We start from the raw sequence: 17,691 nt of genomic DNA on the forward strand, positions 1-17,691 counted from the left end.
GAGTAGGATGTCTTATGTTTCATAAATGAAAGTATAGACTCTTTTTGTTTGCGTGTGATGGTGAGTGGATACTCGAAGGTTAATATTTATTTTTTGTTATCGCGAGACGATGTTACATCTTTATTTAAATTCTATTATTGTGAGGTGATGTGCATTGTTGTTTATTTTTTCAGATTGGGCCATTGCATGATAAGAGCCCAGATGTCCATTTTACATACTTGTATGCTTTGATTTTTATTTTGTTTAAAAAAAAAGAAAAGTATACATATACATAGTTATTTTAGGATCCGTTAAAGAGTTTGTCAATGCCTGAAAATATACTATCATGTCATTTTCAAAGTGACATACTATGCTAGGATGTACAACTGGGATGAAAAACTTATATGTAGCACGGGATGCATAGGGAGTAACATCACAACTAAAATCCAAGAAATTCCTCTTATCTTTACTAGTAAACTATATGATGTAATGGTAATTTGTGGGAGTGTAGAGACGTCTTAGAGAACCATATGTTTGGCTAATAGGTTTAGAAGAAGATAACTAGTCAATGATCATTAACAATTTAGAGTAGTCGAATATATAGACACTTCGTGAAAGGACCTGTGTCTTATGGTCACGTCAACGGCCAATTTGAACCGGATAAATGGTTACTCAATTGTGGTAATTGCAGCGATTAGTCATAAAATCAGAAACTAACGATAGGATTTTACATCTGTGAAATCTGAAAAATATTCAGATCTTGACAGGGAAGTATCCAATAATAGTTATCTACGTTTTTAACAAATACACTACCAATGCTTGTACTCATTTTGTTGTCTATGCATTATTTTTATTAAATTAGAATCTATATTGCAAACTGTTTAAATTATTCCATGTTTATATTTTTTAGTATGATTGTATTTCTTCATGCTTATTTATAATTAAAAACTTGCATGTATTTTCAATGTATTATAATGATTTTACTCATGTTTAAGAGACTATTAGTTTGAGATAGTAATTTACCTATTAAATAACTTCCACGTTACTCATCCTATCATTCAATTGCAGATTCTCCTCTAGTCGAGGAGCAGTTAAAGGAGGTTCCAATAGAATACCAACTTGTAGATCAAATTGATGATCAAAGCCCACTTTCGGGCAAGAACTGGAATTATTTTTACTAAATCCATTTTAGTTTAGGCATTATGAAATCTTTTGTTTTATTTTTATTTTAGTATAGGATTGATGTTGGAGTGAGGATTCGTTCTTGACAGATTTTTGAGTTCTAATTTACATTTCAAATATTCTGTGGATACTTTCACATTTATATTTTAGATTGTTTTGATATTTCCGTTGCGATATTACATGCATGCTATCACTATATTGCTTATTTATATTGTTATCATTATTGGGAGTGTGTATTTGAGTACCTTAGATTCTAGCATAGAATTATGGGGATTCATGTTTGAATTTGGTGGCGTCGTAAGATGATCTCCTCACCATAAAGATCATCGCTATAAAAAATCAGCCCATTTTGAAGTTTTTAGCTCATATAAGACAAAAACATTTTGGCTATGTTATTTGCAGTTGAACTAGACCTTCTATATAGTGGTTTACAAATTAACGATAAAAAAATCGACGATCTACAATTCTAAATCATTTTGATGAGCTCATTTCATTTCGTAACTTTTAACTCATATAGGATAAGACTAATGATTAAATGACTTGCAAAACATATGTGATTTGTACTTGGTTGACTTGCACAGAATCGTAGACCTAGTCTTAGACCAAGAAATCCAGACCACTGGGCTGTCATTTTTATAAGTCCACAGATCGCAACCCTTATTATACATAAGTAATGATAATCTGATTCTCCCACATGGCATACTCAAAATACTCTCCTCACGTCGGGTCGGATGTGCAAGAATCATATATTTTCTTTCATGGAGATACACAACTGCACAGATTCATCTGAAGGCATAAAATCTATGGTTCTAGCACATACCACGTCATGAGAGTATTTTGAATATGCCACGTGGGGGATTTGTATTATCCCGACTCTATATACATTATACATAAAGGGTTGGAAACCCAATCTCATATCTAATGAGCAATAATGGGTGACTGCCGAATGGATAATGCTGAAGTAACATTGAAATGTACATCGTAGGGGACATGTCTGATGAGGATGTGTATCAAAAACTTGGATGCTTTCTCATCCAGATCCTGCCGAATGTATATATATAAATATTCAATAGAGTCGTGATAATATGACTAGCGAATAACTACCAAATACTATACTACAACAACAAAAAGACATGGCAAGGAAACTCCAAAGCTTGATTCATTTTTTATTCAAACTATAGCTACAAATGACGTTTTTTGCTTTGTGTTCGGCTCTTGATCTTCCTACCATCTTCTGGCCTTCTACTAAAAAATATTCCCCATTGTTTGTTCATCCTCCCTCAACAATGGTTACTACAGATTTCAAAGTCCAAATCATTGGAAAATCGATCGTAAGAGCCATGAATGCCCCCGTCGACAAGTCCTACGTTCTCCCCTTCTCCAACTTTGACTTACTTTCAGGCCGGGCTTCTGTATCCGTCTTCCATGCCTACCCAAAACCACAATTGGGAGATTTCTCATCAGTTGTAGCTGTTATCAAGAGTTCTCTTCAAGAAACTCTTTCTCATTACTTCCCATTCGCGGGTCGAATTGTCTCCAATCCTAAAACTGGTGATCCAGAAATTGTGTGTAATAATGAAGGCGTTGAGGTTATAGAAGCATGTTCCGATATTGAGTTAACTAGTCTTGATTTCTACCATCTCGACCAATCTTTACAAAAATTGGTCCCTCTCTCACTTGAGTTACCGTTTTGCCTACAAGTCACTAGTTACTCATGTGGAGGCTTCTCCGTCGCTTGGAGCTTTGATCATGGACTAGCTGATGCCTCGTCGTTTAACAAGTTTCTTCTTTCTTGGTCGGAGATTGCAAGGAATTTACCGATTTCAAAACACCCATATCACCAAAGATCGATTTTTAGGCCTAGATCACCTCCCACTTATGGTCCGTCACTCGATGAGACTTTTAGCAAGTTTACCATGGAAGAGGTCTTGAACACGCCGATGACTTTAGATATCTCTGTCAAGCGATTATTTTTCATCGAGGCATCGGATGTTGTTCGTTTGCAGGATGAAGCAAGCCAAGACGGCTATAAGAGGTCCAAGATTGAGGCCTTCTCCGCGTACCTATGGAAGATTCTAGCAATGACAGTAAAACCCGAATCTGAGTCAATATCCGAATCCAAATTCCAAACTACTAAGATAGGATGGTTGGCAGATGGGCGTCGGAGGATGACACATGAGAATGTGTCAAATTTGGTTGGGAATGCGGTGTCCATTGCCATTGGAGAGGCAAGTGTAGAAGTTTTGAAGAAAGCCTCACTTTCCCATGTCGCGAGCATCGCACACGAGGCAATTGGTGAGGTGACTAATGAAGCGCATTTCTTGGATTTGATTGACTGGATTGAGTGTCATAGGCCAGGGTTGTTCCTGGCCAAGATATTGCTAGGGATTGGTGGGCCAGCAGTCATTGTGTCGTCGGGTCGTGAGTTTCCGACGAAGGAGGTGGACTTGGGTTTTGGTCCACCAGTGTTTGGTTCTAGCTATTCGACTATACCTAGGCTTGGTGCAGGGTTTGTGCACCCTCAACCTAGTACAAAGGGTGATGGGTCATGGGTTGTGTTTGTGATGGTTTGGCCCGAATTGGTTGCGGCCTTGGAGTCAGATCCCAATCATATTTTCCAGCCGTTCACTGCGGCTCACCTTGGATTGACCGGCTAATGTATGTTTCATCATCCACTTGTTGGTTGGTCGTCGGCCAATTCATTAAGCCCATGATGAAAATTTGTTTAAATCTATGTCTACCAAACATTTATATGGGTCAGTGAAATTGAAGGATCTGCTTTGTTTGAATTTCCAAATATGTGCCCTACAAAATCATTTTCCTTTTATTGTTGTGAAGAGATGAAATAAGGTCCATTTTTATTACGTTACCTTGTCGATCACTTTGCTTTGTCATATACTTGTGTGAACATACAATGGGTATTCTTTTCGATAATCTGCATTGTACTTGAGTGAGATCAACCTAAGAAAATTCTTTAATTATATGTTGTTTATTATAAAATACCCATTTCAAAACCCTAGTGGTTAGATTGTAATAGACTTAATCCTTTGATGACTTTTGAGGAATATTGCATGGTAGAACAACTTAATTTGAAGGATTGCATGAATAAGGGTATTTATGATATCTTGAGCTCTTTGGATTCAATGTCAACCAAATATATTATCTATTTGTAATTTTAATAGATCTTTAGTCAAATAGATATCTCTAATTAAAAGGAAACTAAATTAGAAGGCTATATAGCCCAAGTGGTTGAAATGTCCCACACTGTACCCACATTCGTCTATAAAAAGGACATAAGTCTAGAAAGAAATTCAGTAGATCTCTCAAATTTTTTGGGATTTGGGAAAAAGGAAGATTAATGAGATTTGATATGCATCCTTTGGCGAGTCAACCAAATATGATATTGTGCCCAGTCCAATTCACACAGAGGAAACCATGTATTATTCTCGTTCTATCAACCCCATATTAACATATGATGACTTAAATCTAAATCTTTCTGCATTATTATATATATATATATATATATATATATATATATATTTTTTTTTTTTTTTTTCAAAAATTAAATCTATATAAAATCTTGTAAAGAGATATTGCCCTGATTAAAAAAACAAAAATTTAAAAATTAAAAGCACAAAGCTGATTGTTTCATTCATCTCAACAAGACACTGAAAACTTCAAACCATGAACCTAAGCTTGCTAATCTCAAGGCAAGCTTAGCTAATAGTAAAGTTAAATCTTTGAAATAATATGCAAGTTTTGGGCCACACCTACAAATTCCACAATCACAGCATTCAACTTTAAACACAACAAAATATTCTCGACTCAAATCACTTTAATACATCTAGAATAAGCACACATACAAGTGACTATGACTAACATTCTGTAATTCTTTATACAATGCCTGTTACATGTTCCTTTCCATGCCATTGCATCAGAACCCTTGTTTCAAGACTCTCATGGCACAAGATTAAACCTTCCCCCCCCCCCCCCCCCCCCCCCCCAAAAAAAAAAAAAAAAAAAAAAAATCTGGAAATTTTACAAGGATGAGTATAAACCTTATAACAAGCTACAAATTGACGAAGATCTTTGGAAGGCCGAGCATCTTTCCATATTGGATGGTCAGCCAACCCATAATTGAGAAGTACGCAATGAGAAAACAAGCTCGCTTATAACAGACCCCATAGACTGCAATATGGACCTTCCTTGCTTCCCACATTTTGGCCAACCAGGATTTTGAACTCTTTAGGAGTTTAATCAAGCTTATACAAACCAAGGAAGTCAACATACCAGCAATCGTTCCGGCTATTGTGTCCCACATTGCATGCTTAGATCTTCCCTCGTTGGAAAAATAGGTACTTATGATCCTTGTGGTTCTGCTGGGACGGGATAACAAATGGAATTAATTAGAAGATGATGCGATTTGTAACTTAAATTGGATCTTTCAGTCTTAAAATAAAATCTATTCACACTTTCAAAAATGATAAATCTATGGTTAGTTTAGATTTATCTAGATGGCGTAGTAAACCCCATATCTATACAAATAACAAATGGGAGAGCCTGAATCATGGTGGGCCATGCATACATAGGATGAAGAGATGAGCATAGTCTCTTTCCTCAGAAAAATTGTGGTGAATCCACAACAATTCACCGAGTAATGGGACTAAGTTTGCTCATGTATAAAAAGCAATACCGAACAAGTCTGCAACTTGGACCAACTTTCTAAGATGAAATAAGTTACATGGGTTTAATAGTAACAAACATGGTCACCAAGTCGGGGTTTGGGAATAAATCAGCCAGGGAAAATTCCATAAAATCATGATTTTTTTTTTTTTTGAAAGAAGTCGAGCTAGGATTAGGGCCCCTGTAATTGTTCCTACTAGACGGTGTTCTCATATTATATTATCAAATCCCATGTTAAACTACAACAGTAAATAACCAGACAATAGGTCGCAGAATTTGGTGACTAAGGTAATAAAAAACAGGTCACCTCTAGGATAGGGCAATGTTCAAAGAACACTTTTGAATCATCCTAAACTTACATTGAAGCATATTCTTTTGGGAACAAATGGTATTGAGACTATATTTTTTGGGAATGAACAGAATGAGGACTAAATATAAAGAACATGTCACTACAATTGTGTCATACAAGTTTTTTTTTTTTTTGTAAGTATAAATTTATTGATTAGAGAAAAGATACAAGTGGCGGTTGAGATGACCAACAGAAAGAAAGATCAAAAGCTCTTAACTTCCACACAACGAAGCCCATCTCCAAAAAGGTCTTCAAAGAAAACACCTTTAAACTCGGTACATAATTTACACCACAAAAACAATCACCCACGAATGTTTAACACCAGATCCTGAAAATTTAAGTCAAAACCACCTTTAAAAACTCTCCAAACCCGTCCCAATCATAAGCCCCAGCAAGTGGCAAAAGGAAGAAACCTACAAAGGGTGTTTTTTCTCCCTGAGAACAAAAGGAAATCCCAACTCTGAAGAAGATGATTTTTTTGGGGAATAGCTTCATTTGGGGTTGAGTTTCTGTCATGCCAAGAAATTGATTTAAAGTTTAACCCCGTTTGCGATTTTTTGGGGTATTTGGAAAGAAAGAAATGCTCGTACTTTTGAAGGAAAGGTGCAATACACAATAGTTGATTATTTCAATTCTTGACCTCTTATTCTTTTGGTGCAAGATCTTCAAAGAATTCAAAGTGGTGTTTTGTAAGGACTTTATGGTCTGGTGAGATTTTATTTGTAGTTTGGAGATGTCTTAGCTGTTGTTTGTCTCTTTTTTCTTTATCATTTTTTTGGGTTGGGTTGGGTCACCACGACCTTTCCCTCCCTCTGTTGTATTATTTTATTTTATCTTATCAATAAATAAAAAATCTCTAAAGAAGAGACATTATCATACACGGGAATACCCAAGAGGCATTGAACAAACCAAGAAAATGACGCCAGTGGATCAAAATGCGGTCGACTGACTCTCCACAGGATTTGCAGAGGCAACAACAATTTGGTGCTACAAAGCCTCGTTTCATTAAGAGATCAAGAGTGGGTAACTTATTCAAGGCGGCTAGCCAAGAGAAAAATTGCACCTTGGAAGGAGCTTTGGAACCACAATTGTGTACAAGTTGCTCACATGCAGCACATCAAAGCAAAAGACAATCATTTGATAAGGTCCACAGTTAGGTGTTTTGGGTTGATTTTCTTTTCAATGGGGCAATTCCCCATACTTAACACAATCATGCAAGAGAATGTACTAGGCAATCATCTGGTCAATATTGGCCTCCAAGAAGTCCCAGATGAGACTGAAACTAAGCACTGACGAATGTAAATGAGTTATTGGACTCGTGAATGTTTCCCTGAAATAAAAGTTTTCAAGATTTCAAGAGGCTAACAAGCAGGGGATCAGTCAGTACATGAGATCCATCAGTTGATAGGTCCCACAATGAAGGCTTTTAGGTTGATTTCTTTTCAATGGGGCAATTCCACATAAATTAGTTAATTGTGCAAAAGAATATGCTAGCCCAGATGATTACAATTGTCCAATTTGGTCAATTTTGGCCTATAAGATCTGGATGAGACTCACCAAATGTTTCCCTCAGGTAGAATTGTAAGGGAATTTAAGTACTCGTGAGACATGATTGTAAATGAACTAATGAACTGTTGCATGCCTAAATTATGAAAACAAGACAAATACAGGAAAAAAGAAGAAAAGGGGATGAGATTTGCTCACAGGATGGAATATCTTCTTATCATCTCAACAACAGAAGGATCTTCTGCTTGACAATTGAAGAGACTGTCAGAATATATGTTCACCTTGGAAATCCCAGGCGTGTACCAGCATTCATATGTTTCATTCACCTGTGAAAAAGCAGTCAAGAGAATAGGAGAACGTCCCAAATCATATAGGCTAAAAATAAAAATAAAAAGGGAACAAAATCGAATATGACTTATGCCTGAGTATTTACAAGAGCCAACTGAATCCAAAATTATTTACATAGACAACTACAAGTTATACAATCTGATATCCATGGAGGTTCAAGAATGGTAGTATATCATGTGAGAAAACTTGGCAATCTGTACCTTGAACTTGTCTTTGGTCAACCATGCCGTGTCAAAACTAGGCCGACAATCAATAGGGAGGGCTTCTTTTGGGGTTTCTGCTAATGCCTGGCGTGTTTGACCTGAAGAATGTTCTGTGTATTCCACCTGAAACAGAAATATTGAGTTGTGTGAATTCGCACTTCCTTGGGACTCCTATTGCTGAAGATGAAGCCCCTCACAGTAATCATTGGTACACTTCAGTTAAGGTCACATAATAAACATTTTCTGAAGGACATCAACTGAACTAAGACACATTCAACAGTACAAGAGAAGTAGAGAGAGAGTTCTAAAACCCACATAACTTGTATTTTCTACTAAATTCCCCATAACGTGATAGTTCTATAGAAGTCCATAATACACGAATTTGTATAAAAACTCAAAATTTCGTAATGGACACAGTAGTGGACAAGAAAAATAATTTATTTAAAAAGCCTAACAATATAGATAAAAGACAATTGTGTCATTAAAAGAATGAGTAATGGGGAAAACATGGGTATAACATCCAGGCTACATACACAACATCCTAAAACCATACCTTGCAAATTTTGAGTTAGAAAACCTACCTAGATCTTGGCATAAGAATATGGTGCAAATTGTGTCCCTCAAACTAAGATGCATTAATATCTGAAATTTCGTGGGAATAAGAAGTAGGAACTACTAATCCTTCTTGGACATGCAAGGGTCCTTAATTAGTTGCACAAAGCAGGAGTGGAGAATGACTATTGCAAACAAGTTTTATATATTATTTTAGGAAGCAGGAGCAGCACCTAGGGTGGAAAGTTGGTACAACTCTACAAGGGACAGCCCTACTTCTCGGCTATAGAAGCCAGCAAGCAACCAACAACTAAACCTGACTTCATGACAGCATGGAATGCAAAATACCTACACATGCTAAGGCTACTTTTCAGAAATAATCTGGGTAAGGATCTTAACTGACTTCTCACGTACATGAAATAATACCCCTCGACACCCAAGACAACTTCTCAAATAGAGTTCTAGAAGTATTCCAGGCCAACTACTTGAATTCAGGCACAAACACCTTGAGGCACCCCTAGTTGAGACACCTAATCAAAAAATGAAGGCAAAGAAAGGCAAATTAGCCGATAAGGATGATAACCACACATGTTTTGCAAATAATTACCAACTAAGTCACAACCAAGGATTATACTCATAAGAATAGATGAAAGTGTCCCACAACTACTAACTCACCATGACTAGTTTGCACAGAAACATATGCTGAATTATGTCATGCAAGGACCATGTCAATCATATATGAGATTCACGCCGATGCCCACTACATCACGGCGTCACAAAAAATGGCATTCTTTTTTTGAAAAAAAAAGTAGGCTTTTACGTTTTAAACAAGTCTTAAAGCACATTTTTTGTGGACTAGTGGTTACTTTTCGTGGTCCTATGGTTGTTTGTGATTTAGTTTAAGAATGATGTTTAATGCAGGATTTGATACATAATAGGATTTGGTGATTCATAAATGTAGTTTAATATAGGAATTGATGATAATTCTTGAAGTTATGATTTTTAACTTTTTCAACTGATTGTCATTTTGCTCAAAAAGATATATTGATGATTAGACTTTTTTTAGCATCACAACATGTACGATCATGTATTAACATGCTATCACGCATAGAAATGCAATAATGTGTTCTTTTTACTTGACAAAATATTGAAAATATAGATTTCTAATGCATTATATATATATATATTGTTATGTTATTCATAATTTTTAATATAGAAATTATTTTGTCATTTTTTCAAAGTTCTCCCTTGCATTTTAAACCACATTCCAACCTTTTCACTATGATCACAACATGATCGTGTACATACTCCATGTACAAGATCATGCTCAAGCACATTAAACCGTGGCGCGCACATAATGAATGTGAGTAGAACTCCAAAGAACCTATGTAAATAAAACATCTTTTATCTGGATGAAGTGAACAGAGAAATATGGAAGAAAAAGGACAAGAACAATTTTTGGTTATATGATTTTCTAATAAAACAAATATATATTTGGCAGCTTGAATCACTGAGGAATGATTGTGGCTTCACTTTTCAGCATTTAATGACAACAATTTCAAGATTTTTAAAAGAAAACTGCTTGGGAAAGATTTAAGTGTTGCATTTTATGTGGTAAAGTGTATACAAACTATATATATTGGAAGTGGGGTTGGAAGGTCTAAGATCAATAGCTAACATTGTAGATTGGATATGGAAAAACTTTACAATGATTGAATGATCATCGTCGTCATCATCATCATCATCAGCAAAACCTTATCGCAAAAATTCATGGTAGAAAATTTGTGTTTGGCCATTCAATTCAGTCAATGTATGATCAAGATTCATGTTGGGAGAAGATGAATTTTTACACCGACTACCAACCTGACGTAATCCCTGTCCTTTATTTGAACTTAGGACCAACTACATTGTGAATATATATATATATATATATATATTATACAGAAGAAGTTTTTGAATAATTACAATCATTATTCAGAAATGAAAAAAATCGATGAAAAACAAAAGACTGTGATTTTAGATATAGTACTTCAAATGGTTAGAAGTTGATGATGAAAGAATCCAGCTGATTTTGACTTTGAAGATCCCATAAGTCACATTGACCTTAAAATGGCTACGACCATTTGACTGGATTGTAAGTAACCTATGAAGTTTGCTTATTTCAACCCTTTTGAAAATAAGTTGAGAAACCCTTCACGTGGGCCAGTTGGAATGGATTTCCTCTCACAAGGATCCATCTTCTGTTCAATGGACCATGAAGTACTCACAACCCAACACCCATTTATCCTAACTTCTACTCAAAATCATTATACTCTACAAGGATTGTACAAATAATATAAGTAAAGCTTAATTATGGTCAACCATCAAAATAGCATGTGTTTAAAAGTTGCATGATATATAGTATAGCCCACCCAATTTTTATATACAAGAAATAAGGTATAGGATTTTTTTTATGATCGTACCATAGCGTGATCCAAACCATAATCTCTTATTCTTCTAACATTGAGAAAGTTAATGACTGAGCCATAACAGAGAGGTCATGGGATATGATAAGCTTTATTTTTTTCTTTTTTTTCTTTTGATAACATAAGGTATCCCAAGATCTCAAAGAGATGTGGGCTAATCCTTATGATTGCACACCCCAACCCACAGAAGTTTACGTGCAACAAGGTAAATCAAGAGGACCCCCAGTTTCAAACACATGACTCTCTGTCTCTAGTTTTACCACCAAGCTAACCCTCTAGAGGTGGTATGATTAGTTTTCTTCTTTAATGGAGATGTATAGAATGATTGGTCCCATAAAACCTAAACAGAACCCCACATTAGCACCGTCAAATGGATCAAACTAGACTACCTGAGTTCCCTATGTCAACAAATATTGAGGTCTTGAGGTCCTATAAAGACCAGAGTCGTTAATGATCAAATACGAACCCTGTAGAAATGGAAATATTTCGTGGATCAAGTATATTAATGATCCCAAGGTCATTAAATATTCAATGAGCCTAGGACTTCTTAGGATCTTAGAAATGTCCTCCCATCTGACCAGAATGTTTCGTTTGAGACTGGAATTTTCCTCACCGAAAAAATATGTTTGGAGTTAATTTGGAAAGTGGCAAAGTCAATACTTAATAACAAACATTTTTGTAGCTTATTTTTAGCCAAATGCAGTGTTATTTCAAGGACAAATTGAATATGATTTTGAGGAGTCTATAGGTGCATTGGGAGCAGTTAAAAACTTGATATTCATCTACCAAGGCCAAAAGGCCCAATAGATTCAACAAGATAGGTATAAACAGAAAACCAGTTGTAAACAAGCAATGGAAAAAAGTTTAAAAAGATTTAATGGTGTTCTACATCTGCCTAATCGAAAAAACCAATTTTCTTTTTTGAATCTCCTTTCAAGCTTTTTAACCATATCTTGTAGTTGTTCCTCTATTTATTTATTTTTTTACCTTTTTGATATAGTTCAGATGGTTACTTGAACTAATTATTCGCTTCAAGAAGCTTTATCATAAACAACAATAACTTTGGATAAAATCTGACCGAATTTATGCCCTATATTTATTTGTATCATTTTTCTTTGCATCCAATTGTCGTTCCTTGATAAAAACGACACTTGCCAATTTCGGAGGCCTCCCGACCTCAAATATGAGATGAGTCACTAAATTTTTGACTTCATGGTCATTAATTTTTAAACCGATACGTATAACGAGGCAACAATTGTTCGTTGAGGATGAGGAAGTTGTGGCCCCAAACTAAACATGAAAATTAATGATGTATGAAAAAAAATATTTGATAAATCCAAAAAATTTAATTTATTGGGTGTAAGGGAAAAAAAAGATCTCAAGTGAGTTATTAAAAGCATATATGTTGGAATTATAACTACTGTTTGAATAGATGGTGGTGAAAACAAAATGGATTCGAGAAAGGGATCAGACATAAGTCTATACCTTTTACACTAGTTATGGATGTATTTTACTACTCATGTTCAAGGAGGGTCCCTAGGAGTAAGCTATTTGCAAATGATACTCAAGCTCAAGGAGGGGTTCTTGGGAGTAAGTTATTTGAAAATGGTGCAGATTTGGTTGGTGAAACTATGGAATGAGTAACCTAGGACTAGGATGCTACCTAAAAAAATTGGACAGTACCTTAGAAACTAAGAGTTTTACGATAAGTAGGAGCAAGACAAAATAATTGCATTGTAATGTTAGCAAATAAACTAATAAAGGCAAGACACTAATCAAGATTGATTGGTAAGAAATACCCCAAGGAGACAATTCCCAATTTTTAGGTTCAAATATCTTAAATATGGATAAATTGATTTAATGTAATCCAGAAAAATGGTGTTTAGTGGATAGAAGTTATGGGGTTCTATATGACAGATATGTTTCAGTCAAACTAACAGAAAGTTCCACAAGACAGCAATAAGGTCATCCCTACTTTTAAGATCTAAATGATAAGAAATAAATAAATATATATATTCATAGAATAAGCATAATAAATATAAAACATTGAGCTGTAGAGTGGTAAGGTTAAGAAGGACATAATCAGAAATGAGTACATTAAATGGCAGTTAGGGGTATCTTTGATTGGTGTAAACTAAAGGCTCTTAAAAGGTAGGCATAAAATGATTTGGATGAAAGTAATAATATAAAACATGAGTGGATCTTGTTGCAAGCAATGATTATTGATTATGGATATAAGGAATATTGATTCAGTTACGAGCTCCTAAAATCTTTCACAAACTTAATGTTGGGCTGATATTGAAGAGAGTAAAATCTTGCATTAACTTCTTTTTAATTATGACATATTTTTATCAAGAAAAAATGATGGTCAAGGTGAGCACCACTGAGAAATATAGAGCATTATGTTAGTCCTCTGACCAAAAAATTGAATCCCATCTAAATTGAAAGCCTTCAAAGAAGATGCCCTTGTACTATGGCACTAACTCATCACTTCAAAAAGTAATTTCATTGCAATTTTGGTTTTCACCTTAAAAAAAATGTTGATCAGACTTTGTCAGCAGTTATTCATAATTGGTATGAAACGTACTTGATAAGAGAACACTATTTATCCCCTTTCATTCCATGGCATTATGGGAAGGCGACTGCCACAAACTACTGCATGAAACGAGCATCCTAAAAATACAGTGATGATTAATATGGGGAGGAAGCTTTGTTGAAACTATCAAGAAATGTTAACGACGTGTTATAGGCTCACCAAGTATGTAAAAAAAAAAAAAACAAAAAAGTGAACACATTTAAATTACGAATTGCTAAAAATCAGAGTATCTTGATCATAGAAATGGAAAAGAGAACGAAGAAAATTTTAAATGTTAATATTACCGTAAAGATTGAGGCCCAATAGTAATCATAACGGCACCGGAATCTTTTTCTTTCCAAGGGGTAAAAGACATGCTTGGCTTTATAATTAAATAGACCAAGTTCACACACCTTGGATGACCTAAGATCCACACCTAGAAGAAATATAACATCAGCTCATGCAGTCCAGCAAGTTTCAAATTTCTTTTAATCTGCAAGAAATTGGCAGACCTAGTGATTTAGGATTGGCCCAACATCTTAAACTATCGATGTCATTGTACTGGACAAGAACTAAAGAAGATAGTCCACTTTGCAGGATTAAAAAACAAAAAAATCCTCTAAATGAGAAGAGAACAATATCAACAGAGAAAGAAAATGTGATACTTGTCTTCTCTATTTCTTTTGAAATGTTGGAACTGATCCTCAGGTTATTCTTATTTATTTTTTCTCTCTACAAATTTCTGGTTTGCAGGAAAATTACTATTTAGCATTGAAATAATACAAATATCCTCGACAAATCAGCCTTCTTATTCAGCAGAAAACCAGTTCCAAGGTCCGATTTATTTTATTTTTCTAAAAATTTTGCAATTAAATCTCCTCCAGATAAACCCTAGAACTCCATCCAACATCCCAAATCCACTGTCTCCATTAGATAAAATTTATTTTTGAGACTCCACTATCTATAATGGAATTCGAGAGGTTATGATCTGTCCCCAGTAATTCTTTAGTTCTGGTGTGAAAACTCTAGAGCTTGCTTGGATTATCGCCTGAAAGTGGGTTTTTTTGTAAGTTTTCAGAAATTTTTTGCTTTAAAGGTCACCAGACTATTACATGCACTACAAATCAATCGAATAATTAAATTTATATAAACAAAGAAATTTACATAAATCAAAGACATGAAAAACTCACAGATGCAACTAAGAAATTTTCGCATAAATGACAACCAAATTATCACTTTTTAACGTGAAGAAAAATCAATCAAATAATTAGATTAATGGAGACAAATAGAAATAGAAAAAACCCTAAATTTTTTTTAAAAAAAGGATAGAATTTAAATCAGAATTAAACCCAAAAAAAAAAAAAAAATTCTAAAAGTGAGAAAGAGAACTTACTTGTGGACACAATCTTGCAATCTGCAGCGACTGAGATTGGATTAGAAATGGAGAAACTCTTGACGAAGAGAAGATCGAAAACAGCGAAGAAAGATAAGAAGAGAACGAAGAAGACGACGAAGAGAGTAGAGAGAAGAATCAACGAAGAACGAAGTACTATGAAGAGGTTGTATAGAGCTCCTCTTCTCCTTTTTGTTCCGTTAGAGGCGTTGGAGTCCTCCGCAGGATCCATTTTATCGGAGGACGACTGTGTTTGAGTCTTAGAGATGAATAAAATTTTCTTTCTTCTTCTTCAAATATTTTTGAAGAAGAAATTCCAAATAAGTGTACTGGTGGACTTGAGGTAAGTGAGAGTAGCTGCTATTGGCACCCCAAACTTTTACTTATTACACCTCAATTAAAAAATTATTTAAAAAAAAAATAGAGAGAGAAATTTCCATAAACATGCTCAACTTATGGCAAGATTTTGGTTCTGGTAAGTGTTCATTTTAATTCGCAAAACATATTTTCTAATGAGATCGTTCACGCTGATAAATTACAAGCAAGATTACAAATAATTTTAAAGTGATTTTTATAATCGACGATCTTGTTGATAAATTACAAGTGAGGTCACAGGTATATTAAAGTCAAATATCCATGATATTTTTAACAGTGAGATTGTTGATTATATATGTGATGAATTAGCTGAAATCATGTTTTGGGAATTAAAATTGAACATTGCTCTAGAATTGAAATTTTGCCATATTTAGCACATGGAATGGTAATTTACTCACCAAAAAAAAAAAAATCAATGGTTGTGAATAAGTAAAAGTTGGTGTGCCCATAGAAACTCTCTCTTTTGTTATTTTTTTAGGTGATTTAGTCATGCCTTACGTTCTGCTGAATATTAGAGATACCCCCTTATGTTTTGAAATTTGATGATACGCATTCATTTATCTATCTTCTATATAGACTAATGGAAAAAAAATACTCAAATGCCCTCATCTTCAACCTTTAGTCAAAAATCTAGATTTTTCTTCTCAAAATCAACATTTTTAATAAAAAGTTTAATCAGCATCATCGATCTTAAGATTTTATCTATTTCAAATCTCAAGGCAATATACAATTTTCGAGGAAGTATAAAATGATGTAATTTTAGGTATAAAAGTCTAAGGTTTTCTACAAATGAGGCAAGGTTAAAAAAAATGATGGATGAAGAAAAAGTTGAATAGATTAAAGTTACCCTAAAGGTTGAAGAGCTTGAAGATGATTGTTTTTGGGAAGAAAAAACAAATAAGATTTTTTGGAGAAATTGAAACAAATGGGATTTTGGGTTAAAAAAATTTATATATATATAGGTTTTATGTAAAAGGTTAGTTCTAGGGTGAAGATAAAGTTGAGTAGATATACTATAGACAAGTAAGATTTATGATTTAAACCTTATTCCTACGTGAATTTGGGAGTTGTCACAATTTAAAGAGTAAATGTGTGAATAAACAACATAAAAATAATGTAGAAAATTGTTGTTTCCAAGGAGTTGGTGACTCAAAATTCGTCCTAACCTAGGGGCTCAGTTGCAAGATGAAAAAGGTGTTAGGCACCCCATCTTATCCACCAAGTTAGTGGTTACCAAGGTATAGTCAAATATGATAATGATAGGGTGTCTATTATGGGGTGCCGATTTTGGTTATTCAGTTTATACCAACCCATGAATTTTCAGATTTTTATTTTGGTTCAATTTTACAAACCCATAAGATTTCAATTTTGATTTTTGATTCAATTTATACAAAACCATGAATTTTCAGAATTTTTATTTTGGTTTTATAAACCCACAAAGTTTCGTGTTTTTTTATTATTGGTTTGGTTTTACAAACCCATAAAATTTCAGATTTTCGATTCACAATTTGCATTACTCTTGATAAATCTTGCAAAGTTGTAATTGGGGATTGTTAATAACTTCATCAAATCCTTACTTACTTAATTTTCAATTATTATTATTTTCGTTATGTTACAATGTTGCTATTATTTTTTAAAATTTCTTATTCATTAAGTTTTCATTGATGTGACCCTACATTTATAATAGTTTTATGCAATATTATAATATTGGCACATTTTAGAGAATAACCTAAAAGTTTAGTAAATATTATTGGTCAATTTTGATATACATAAATTCTATTAATTTTGTAACCACGAAAGTAACTTAAATTAGTAAAATTCCTGAAATATTTAATTGCAAAAAATTTGGTCATCAATGTGACATTAAAAAACAATAATATTTACAATGACAGCCTTAATTAGGTAAATGTAATTAGTCCAAAGGAGAATTTCATTTAACTAATTGAAATTTAAATAAGGTAATATAATTTATATGAATTTAACAAAATTAGAATTGGATATCCAAAGATAATAAAATTAACTGAATAAATTATGTAAATTATAATAGTCTTATAAGATAACCTAATTAGATTATTACTCTT

The 17,691-nt window shown here is 34.0% G+C and overlaps 2 protein-coding genes across 3 annotated transcripts; one reads left to right on the plus strand and one right to left on the minus strand.

The window, feature by feature from the left end:
* Positions 1-2,330: 2,330 nt before the first annotated feature.
* LOC147393265 (coniferyl alcohol acyltransferase-like) lies at positions 2,331-4,061 on the plus strand. Its single transcript, XM_086456113.1, has one exon. The coding sequence runs from the start codon at positions 2,349-2,351 to the stop codon at positions 3,816-3,818; it is 1,470 nt and encodes a 489-aa protein (XP_086312239.1). The 5' UTR covers positions 2,331-2,348; the 3' UTR covers positions 3,819-4,061.
* A 1,097-nt stretch (positions 4,062-5,158) lies between these two features.
* On the minus strand, positions 5,159-15,544 carry LOC147393266 (exopolysaccharide production negative regulator). 2 transcript variants are annotated; one of them, XM_086456114.1, is made up of 5 exons: positions 15,236-15,544; positions 14,148-14,278; positions 8,248-8,373; positions 7,898-8,025; positions 5,159-5,540 (listed from the first exon to the last, which is right to left on the minus strand). In XM_086456114.1, the coding sequence occupies exons 1-5, from the start codon at positions 15,465-15,467 to the stop codon at positions 5,231-5,233; spliced, it is 927 nt and encodes a 308-aa protein (XP_086312240.1). In that variant the 5' UTR covers positions 15,468-15,544; the 3' UTR covers positions 5,159-5,230. The 2 variants fall into 2 exon arrangements, with proteins under 2 accessions (XP_086312240.1, XP_086312241.1); XM_086456115.1 differs by having other exon boundaries at positions 5,160-5,537.
* Positions 15,545-17,691: the final 2,147 nt, after the last annotated feature.

This window comes from Akebia trifoliata, chromosome 10 (genome assembly GCF_017979445.1).
Source record: "Akebia trifoliata isolate Shusen 1 chromosome 10, ASM1797944v1, whole genome shotgun sequence".
Taxonomy (NCBI): domain Eukaryota; kingdom Viridiplantae; phylum Streptophyta; class Magnoliopsida; order Ranunculales; family Lardizabalaceae; genus Akebia; species Akebia trifoliata.